General features: G+C 53.0%; 1 protein-coding gene across 3 annotated transcripts; it reads left to right on the forward strand.

Annotated features, from left to right (window-relative positions):
* On the forward strand, nucleotides 1–8,555 carry AP5S1 (adaptor related protein complex 5 subunit sigma 1). 3 transcript variants are annotated; one of them, XM_027069642.2, is made up of 3 exons: nucleotides 1–266; nucleotides 5,948–6,139; nucleotides 7,411–8,555. In XM_027069642.2, exons 2-3 carry the CDS (start codon nucleotides 5,964–5,966, stop codon nucleotides 7,835–7,837), a joined length of 603 nt encoding a protein of 200 aa, XP_026925443.1. In that variant the 5' UTR covers nucleotides 1–266; nucleotides 5,948–5,963; the 3' UTR covers nucleotides 7,838–8,555. The 3 variants fall into 3 exon arrangements, with proteins under 3 accessions (XP_026925443.1, XP_014933668.1, XP_014933670.1); XM_015078182.3 differs by lacking the exon at nucleotides 1–266 and adding an exon at nucleotides 4,691–4,848; XM_015078184.3 differs by lacking the exon at nucleotides 1–266 and adding an exon at nucleotides 4,916–5,097.
* The last annotated feature ends 587 nt before the right edge of the window (nucleotides 8,556–9,142 follow it).

The raw sequence follows: 9,142 nt of genomic DNA on the forward strand, positions 1-9,142 counted from the left end.
TCTAAAAAGTCTTCGTATCTGGAATCGAACACGTAGGCGCCCACTTTCCAGAGGCAATGAAACTGTTAGTACAGAAAGGAGGGATGTTTAGACAAGGAGGTCCACGGTCTCATGGAATCTGGAAACAATCAGGAGAGGGAAGTTGAGTAATGATGGGGAAGTTGCTGTTCTGCAGCCAGGAAAGCCATGCCTTGAGAGAACGCTGGAGGACGTGGACTTGTTCACAGCCGATTGTTCAAAGGAGACAGTTGGTTACGGGACAGAAGGTAAGAAGCATTCCTGCCCGGCCCACACAGGAATTGGTGTGGGTGCCAGCCGAGTGCCGCTAGGCAGCCTCCGCCCCACCCAGCTGCACCAGCACACGCCCCTGGGAGGGCTGCCAGGCTCTGAGTCAGCGGGGCCTGAGGCAGCCGGAGGGGAGGAAGCCTCACGTGGCCGGGTCCCAGCCGCCTCGTGGGGCCTTCTGGCTGTCAGCCCTGCAGGAAGCGCGGCTGTTTGAAAGGACGAATCACACATGGCCTCCTCCTCCTGGAGCCCAGCCAAGACTACTTCCACGGGGCCTGGGGCTCCCTGAGGGTGGGATGGAGCTCCCAGGGTTAGGTTGTAGAAGGTACGCAGGGCTGGAGTTGGAGGAGGCCTATGGTCTTCTGAAATTTGGAGCAGGGGCTGAGTCAGCCCTGGGGCCACTGTGAGGGGACAGGGAGGAAGGGGGACACACAAGGTGGGGGGAGGGGCAGGCTGAAATCTACGGACACGCACATCTCCCTTAGCATGTAACCTCAGGAAAGTTACTTGAGTTCACTGTGCCTTAATTTCCTCATCTGTAAAATGGGGATTGTAAATGCCCTCCTTCAAAGGATTGCGGGTTGGATCAAATGAGTTAGTGTATGTAAAGCACTCAGAACAGAACCTGTCTACAGTGAGTGCCATACAAGAGTTGGCTATGGCTGTTACTACTTAGGGCCAGTGTGAGGATTAAAGAACAGACAGGTAAAAAGGATGAGCCTGAAAACAATTAGAAGAAAGGGGTCCAGGCTGAGGGTTTGTCCCTTTTCTGCACATGGGCAAGCCCCAGGGTTGTAGGAGAAAACCCCAGATGCTGTATGTAAGCTGGTGGTCTACTGCACCAGTCCAGGTAGCAGTTAGGAAGCTGTGGAAGGGGATGTGGTGGAGACAGAGGAGGAAGCCATCTGTGTGGCTGGTGGAAAGCTGCCCGCATAGGGCAATGCCATCTCTGAGATGACCCAGGGAGGTGGAGGGGGATGGAAGAACAAGCCTGGCCTGAATTTGGTCCCCTTTATTCTACAGCAGCCTTATCCACTTAATCTCAGCCCGCCTGGATTCTCAAAAAAGCAGATCCCTTTTTCTGCTTAGTTTGCTATTCTACTCTTTGAGAAATGGCTAGACATCCTTATCAGGGAGTCATTCAGAAAATCCACTGCCTGGGGCTGGCAGATTCTACCCAATTGCCCTCCCCACATCCAGAAGTAGGTGGTGGCTCAACTAGTCTGGCCTGAGGACTCAGGGTCTGTAAAGACCTTCAATATGGGTTCCCAGCTGCCAAAAACTAAAGGGGCTGTCCCCAGGGAGTGAGTTCTCTGTCCCTGGAGATGTGTAAGCAGGACCTGGGGGTTGGTTCTAACATCTGGGAGAAGCAGCAGAGCTTCCCAAGCCAGGCTGCCCACTGGTGATCAGGACACTGCTACGGCTTGGGTAGGTGTGGAACGGAAACTGCTTTCCAAGTTGAATCAGTATCAGTCACCGAGCACACATCACAGTGTTAGGCACCAAGGGGCATTGGAAAAGGCAGGCACCAGGCTGCCTGCCACCATGGGGTAGGCCTCACCCTGACATGGGTAGGGAGCAGTGGAGGATGGGAGTGTGGGAAGGGGCCCAACGTAAGAGGGTACAGGCAACCCCCCACCCCAGTTCAGAGGACCACTGAGAAGACCACTGGGGAGTGGGGTGATAGGCACCTCTGCACACAACCAGAGGGAGGGGAGGGGGAATGATAGGAAGGTGTGATCCTGAGCCACTTCTAGACAGGTGGGCCAGGCCCTAAATCCAGCCACCTTCCTCATTCAATCTCCTCTAGTTTTTGTGTAGTGCTTTATTTTACTTTCCTTCCTTCTCTCTTCAGTTTCTCTCTCTCTTACACACACACACATACACACACTCTCCATATCCCACAAACCCACATCTGCACCTATTGTATGCCTGGCCCAGCTGCAACCTGTAGGGTAACCACTATGAAAGGCTCACACACATGAACATGCAACGCATGTTGCTTCCACCACACTCAGACTGTTCCATTCTGTCGTGAGGACTGGTTTTATAATTCCAGGAGGCACTGGAAGGTCAGCTTGTCCGTCCCTCTGCCTCCCATCAGACCAGAACACCCCATTTGCTTTCCAGTGCTGACCAACACCTCTCTGACACCTTCTCCTATCTTGCCTCTGTATTAAGGGTTGTCAACATGCATTGATTTACTGAGTGCCTACTATATGCCAGGCAACACCCTGACCACTTCACGTTGCCTCAATTAGGCATGAATTAGACTGTATGTAACGGCAACGCCACACAGCTGTTTAACAAAATAAATGTGTGTGCTCCTCACTCAGCAAGAAGGCTCTGCAGCATCTTGGGGGACCCAGGCTCCTTCCTGCCTCACTGTCCTCAGCTCATGGCTTTAGACTTGGAAATCACAGGCTGGCTGAAGGCTGCAAAGAGTCAGGAATGGCACCTGAGTCTGCTCTGCTACTTGTCAAGACACTACCTCCATCTGGGTCCTCCAAAGCCCTGCATAGTAGTGGCTCAGGCTAGATTTTCACTGCTGTCTCCTTCACATACCTCGCGAGGCCAGCCCCTCAGTGGCCTGGGACTTGGGAGTGGACTCACTGCCTAAGGAATGGACAGAGAGACGCCTGGGTGGCTCAGTCGGTTGAGTGTCCGACTCTTGATTTCAGCTCAGGTCAGGATCCCAGGGTCGTGGGATTGAGCCCCACATTGGGCTCCATGCTGAGTGTGTGGAGCCTGCTTAGGATTCTCTTTCTCCCTCTGCCCCTCTCCCCCATTTAGGCTTTCTAAAAAGAAAAAAAAAATTTAAAAATAATTTTTTAAAAAAGGAATGGACAGAGTCTGGAATACTGTATTCCAGATGCCAGGTGGCCCCAAGCAACCACAGCCCTTGGCCAGGTCTCTGCTGTAATCAGCTGGCAGACATGGGTCCTGGCTGAGCGTGATAGAGACCAGCAACCAGGAACTGAGCCAACATGACCCCAGTCTTGTGACTGAGTTCTCACACGGTCTCTGGGCCTGCCCCTCCATCTACAAATATATGTTATACGTGTTCAAAATGCCCCTATGCCCTAGTCAGACCCTGCCCATCTCCTGTAGCCTTCCTTCAATGCCGCCCTGCCCAGGTCCTGTAGCCATTGCATGCCTTGCCCTTGGAGCGGACTGGCTCCAGGGTCCCCACCTTGGCTGCCCGGCTCTTCATTTCTTCAGTCACCAAGGAGTGTGTTCTTGTCGGCTCCAGGCCTACTTTGTGCATGGCCCTGGGGAGGGAACATGTGTGCCATGGCCTGTGTATACCCCATGGGAGACATCACCACCACAGGCAGACCCTCAGCAATGGGTGCAAAGAGAGCAGCTGAACGCTAACGGGCAGTCCAGGCAAGAAAGTTTCCCCTAGGTTTTGGTCTGAGCACATTTTGAAGGGGAAAAAAGGGGGGAGGAAAGGGCATTCCAGGCTGAGGGAACAGCCAGTGTGGAAGCTCTGAGGAACAGAACACTGGGAGGCTTGAGTGGCTCACTTGCTAATAAGGCAAAAGTGTACATGCATGTGTGGGGATGCCCAGGGTAGGCAGTGAGGCTCAGGATAGACCTTGCCGGGCCCCAAACACCTCTGGGCTGAGTCTCTAATTGGGGCTGGAGGCAGATGGCCTGCCAGGCCCCTTTTAGGTTGAAAGAATAAATCTCCTCACTATACCTTTGACAGCCTCCCTCAAAGAGGGGTCAACTTGTTAGAGGTGGAAGTACGAAAGGAAAAACTGGTCAGCCTACTAAACCCTTCACTGGGGTCCAACGAAGTGACTCACCTGCCAGGAACACACAGCTTGTGACAGGGGTGGGCTAGGGGGATGGGGGGGGGGGCAGGGATAAATTTGAATCATTCTACTCGAAACCGAACCCTGGCCTTAACCCACCTCAGGAACCCACAACCCTAAACCCTCCCCGAAGAAATGCCTAAATATGCATCTTTGTCCTGAAGTCACAATTTCCAAAAGTGAAGCCCAGGAACCTGCATTTTAACAGGCACCCCACTGACTCCCACGCATAATGGCCAGTTTGAGAACAAGCCCCGCACCTTTAGGCCCCACGAGCCTCAGAAGGCTCGCAGGGACCTCGGGGTCCGAACCCCTCCTGCTCGCAACTACGCGGCCGCCCGGCCTTTCCCGGAAGGTTCACATGCCGGGTCGCTGCGCCCTCTCGCGGTCGACGGGGGCTGTGGCCTGGGGCTCGGCTGGTCCAGGGGCTCCGAGTAGGAACACCCATACCCTGTCTGGAAATAATGAGCATGGGCCTTGCTGGGAGCTCGAAGCAAGGGGTCTTTGATCGGAGGGCGAAAGCTGCCCTCGCCGGGGGCCCGGGTGTCAGAACACCGCCCCTCCCCACTCCCGGAGCAGCACTCCGGACGCGCGGGCCCCGCCCACCTTGCGCGCGTCACCTCGTGCGCGCTCTCGCGACCGGCGTGCGCAAGCGCCCAGGGGCTTCGCAGCCGCCATTACTCTCCCACTGCCGGGTCCTGCGGCCTGTTAGCAGAAGTCCACAGGCAGGGAAGGAAGGGTGAGTACGACGCCTGGAGGACAGCGGCCCCGGGGCTCAGGAACAGCACACTCACGGCGGGGTGCCTGGCTTAGGTCCGTCTGACTGGAGCAAGAAACTACAACCCCCCAAATGCCCTGCGCCACAGGGTTGCGCGAGGCAGTGACGTGAGAGTTTTGTCGCTACCATTTGTGGGCAGGGGGGACGCGGTGGCGGAGGCTGATGACGCGCTCTTCTTGCCGCTGGAGGGTCACCGGAGGTCAGCGCCAGGTCATCTGGCTCCCGCTCTCAGAGAGCCTTCGCGAACCTTCCTGCTTGACCAGTCTAAACTGACGATCTATTTACCCTTAATCACAGATAACAGATATTTGTTTACTGTGTACCCGCTGCCTTTCCATCCCTGGCTGGCCACTAAACCAGCCAGACACCCTTATTATTAGTATCATTACTTAGTAGTCTTTATTTTTAAGTAATCTGAAACTTACAGAAAATTTCAAGAGTTTCTTATAAAGAGCTATCTCATACCCTTTGATAATTAAGTTAGCTGCAGATACGATGCCATTTTAGCTCAATGTTTAGAGGTATGTCAGTGTGTATTTTCTAAAAACGAGAACATTCTCCCACATTCAAAATTAGGTAACATTGGTCAAGACTATTATCTAGAATGTTTCCGGTTGCCCTACTAGTGCTGTACGTTGAAACTACCCTTTTCTTGGCTGGGGATCCCCCACACACATCCCACACACAGGCAGCGTTCAGCTGGTCTCCTCTCTTTAGTCTCTTTCAGTCTGGAGCAGTGCTCCCCAGCTTCTGTTGTCTCTCATGACACTTTTTGAAGATTCCTGGCCATTTGTTTTGTAGTTTTGTAGGTTTGGGGTTGTCTGAGATTTCTTCACTTAACCTTAGCCAAAAGGCAGAGGAGCAATTGAGATTTCTTCACCATTGACTTTGTTGTGGGCAGAAGTGCTGCTGACCAGACACCATTATGGCGAGGCGGGGAGTGTGTCTTGGGTGGCTGAGGAGCACCATTGTCCAGCCACAGCAGCCTCTGGACATGCTGCCTTGTGGCTGCCCTGTGACTTTAACACCCATCTCACTGAGGTCTCTGGCTTCCCTGTAGTGCCTGCCCTGGAGCTATGGTCCACGCCTTCCTCATCCACAACTTGCGGGCTCCGCAGGCCCAGGACACGGGCCTTTGCCGAGTGCTCTACTCCTGCGTCTTTGGTGCCGAGAATTCACCTGATGACCCACGGCCACATGGTGCTGAGAGGGACAGGCTCCTTCGAAAGGAGCAGATTTTGGCTGTGGCCAGGTAACACATGGGCCTTCACTGAACACATGCCTGATAATGATAGGTTTTCTGCGGGGCACAGAGAATCAGACTAAGAAGCAGAGACAGAGTTTTAGAGTAGTGTTTCCATGAGCTGTCCACAGTTGTTGTTTACAAGCGTTATGTGAAAAGGGGTTAAAGAAATAATAACAGTACGGTCATCATCGTTAACTATTATAGTTAGCATTTATTGAGTCTGTACATATGTGCTAAGAGTTTATGTTCTGAGCATTTCATGTATATGGACTCATTAATCCTTGTAACTGTCTATTGAGATAGATACAGTTATTACCCCTACCTTGCAGGTGAATAAACTGAGGTACAGAGACTTTAAGGAACTTAACCTGCCCAAGGTTATGTAACTAGAACATGGCAGAGCTGGGATTTGGGTGTAGGCAGGCAGATCCTGGAACATGCTTTGCAGTGCAGGACTTCTCAGGGCCATTAGTATGCCTGTAGGTTTTATGAATCCCTAAGGAGGAGTGAGAATGTCATACATGGGAATGCTGAGCCCAGAGCCTCCTGAAAGCCACTGAAAGAGCAGTGTGTGGGAAATACTGTTCCAGATATAGTGGCTGGCCTTGGACCTTCCCATCCCAGACCCAGATGGAGCCAGCCAGTGCCAGAATCTCTTGACCTCTCTGCCTTTTGTGTCCGGGGATTAACATTCTCGAATGGGCAGTCCTGTGTTAGCCTCTTGCCATCCCCTTGTTCCTCTGGGCCTCCACCCCCCTCTTGTAGCACAGAAAATTAAATGCCTTTAAAACCAACCTGTGCATGGCCCAAATTAGAAAGTGATTCAGGAGGGATCAGAGAGAGATTTCAAAAACCTGAATGGCCAAGTGGACGGTCTTTCTTTTTTATTTGGAAAGGGTTGCAGGATGGTGGTGGAGAGGTTGGACAGGCCAGTTGCATTTCTTCATTTCTCATGGCTTGCGTTTCTTTATGTTAAGGAAGCCTCTGTGAAGCTAGTGGTGGCAGGATCTTTTTCCCCTGGTGCCCTTTCCTGGCTCAAAGAGCTGTGTTCAAAACCTGCCTTCTCTTGAACATATGGAGTGAAATGGTTCAGGGCCTGGAGATGGGAGCCTGGATTCCTGTCATGGCTCATGCTTCCTGCTCTGTGGTCCTGGGCAGGTCACTTAGTCTCTCTGGGGCTAAGTTTCTACATCTGAGATATGGAGTTAATAGCACCTCTCAGTTTTAGGGGTGGTCATGAGGATGACAGAAATCAGTGACCCACCCACTCTTCCCAGGCAGGTGGAATCCATGTGCCAGCTTCAGCAGCAGGCATCTGGCCGGACCTCCGTGGACCTGCAGCTTCAGTCCTCAGATGAGCCAGTGCCCCTGCATGAGGCCCCACATGGGGCCTTCCGCCTGGCAGCAGGGGACCCTTTCCAGGAGCCTCGGACAGTGGTGTGGCTGGGTGTACTCTCATTAGGCTTCGCCCTGGTGCTGGATGCCCATGAGAACCTGCTGCTGGCTGAGAGCACACTCCGGCTGCTGGCACGCCTCCTTCTGGATCACCTCCGGCTGCTTACCCCCAGCACCAACCTCTTGCTTAGGGCTGATCGCATCGAGGGCATCCTTGCCCGCTTCCTGCCCCATGGTCAACTGCTCTTCCTCAATGACCAGTTTGTCCAGGGTCTGGAGAAGGAACTCAGTGCTTCCTGGCCCCGCTGACCCCTCACTGGGATGGGGCTTCCTGAGGGGCAGGGAGGGAGGACAGGGATGGATGGACACAGAGCCAGGTGAATCTTGGCATTGGCCTCCTTCCCAGCCTGCTCCCAGCTCTGCTGTGCTACCACATCCAGGACAAGTGGACAGAAAAGAGGAACAAGCTGGCAGAAAAGAGGGCTGGGCAAAGCGTGGTGGGGAGGAATCCCAGAACATCGTGTGCCTGGAGCTGCCATGTGACTCATTTAGACTGCATAGTGGACCAGTCTCACCTGTCCTTGACCCCAGTTTCTCCCATCCCCGGCAGCCAGCCCCCAAAACAGTCCACCAGTTGCTAGTGTTGGAGCATGAGGAGTGGAACTCAGCCCACTTTCTCCTTCCAAACCCACAGTCCTCACAGTGCAAAAGGAACCTGAGACTCCCAGGGTGGGGGAGCTGGTTGCTGTATTTGCACCCACTTAGGCAACATTATCAACAAGGATTTTGTCAGTGAGGACCTGCTCAGTGTCCAGCCCCACCACAGTTCACAAATGTGTCTGTCGTTCATTCAGCAGGGGGATTCTGTAGCTCTCTTTGGGCCCATGCCTTGCCCACCAGGCAACTTCAAGATAATGCTAGGTTTCCTTTGTCTTCAGGGAGAGAAGATACCATCAGATGGGTGCAAGAAGTCTAGCCAGGATGAAGTTGTCTTTCTTGTTTTGAATTAAAAGCACTGATTGTGTGATTTCATTCTTTGTTTCTGTAAGTTTGGATAATGTATATTTGCTCTTATGAGTACGTGTCTCTTTGGCACTGAGCTGGGTATCTGAGCTTTCATGATCAAAGATGCCCCCAAGAAGCATCTTGGGAGGTCTCCAGCTCTTGTGCCCCATATCACCCCTGTCGCCTTATGGGCCTCCTTTGGGTGGTAGTACTTGTTTTCTGTACCAAAATGTGGCAGGGTGGTGTGGCTCTCTGAGAAGCAGAGCCTGAGACGAGGATTAGAGGATTAGAGGATTAGTTACAAGTCGCTTACATGGGAGGTGATTCCAGGAAGTACTGGAAGGGAAGGCAGCCCATAGAGGTACGTTATCTAGGGTGGGTCGGGAGCTTAGTGCCTTTGGGGGCCTGTAACACAACAGTCGCTTTTTTTTTTTTTTTAAACGTTTATTTATTTTTGAGACAGAGAGAGACAGCATGAACGGGGGAGTGGCAGAGAGAGAGGGAGACACAGAATCAGAAGCAGGCTCCAGGCTCTGAGCCATCAGCCCAGAGCCTGACGCGGGGCTAGAACTCACGGACCGCGAGATCGTGACCTGGCTGAAGTCAGAC

This window comes from Acinonyx jubatus, chromosome A3 (assembly GCF_027475565.1).
Source record: "Acinonyx jubatus isolate Ajub_Pintada_27869175 chromosome A3, VMU_Ajub_asm_v1.0, whole genome shotgun sequence".
Lineage (NCBI taxonomy): Eukaryota > Metazoa > Chordata > Mammalia > Carnivora > Felidae > Acinonyx > Acinonyx jubatus.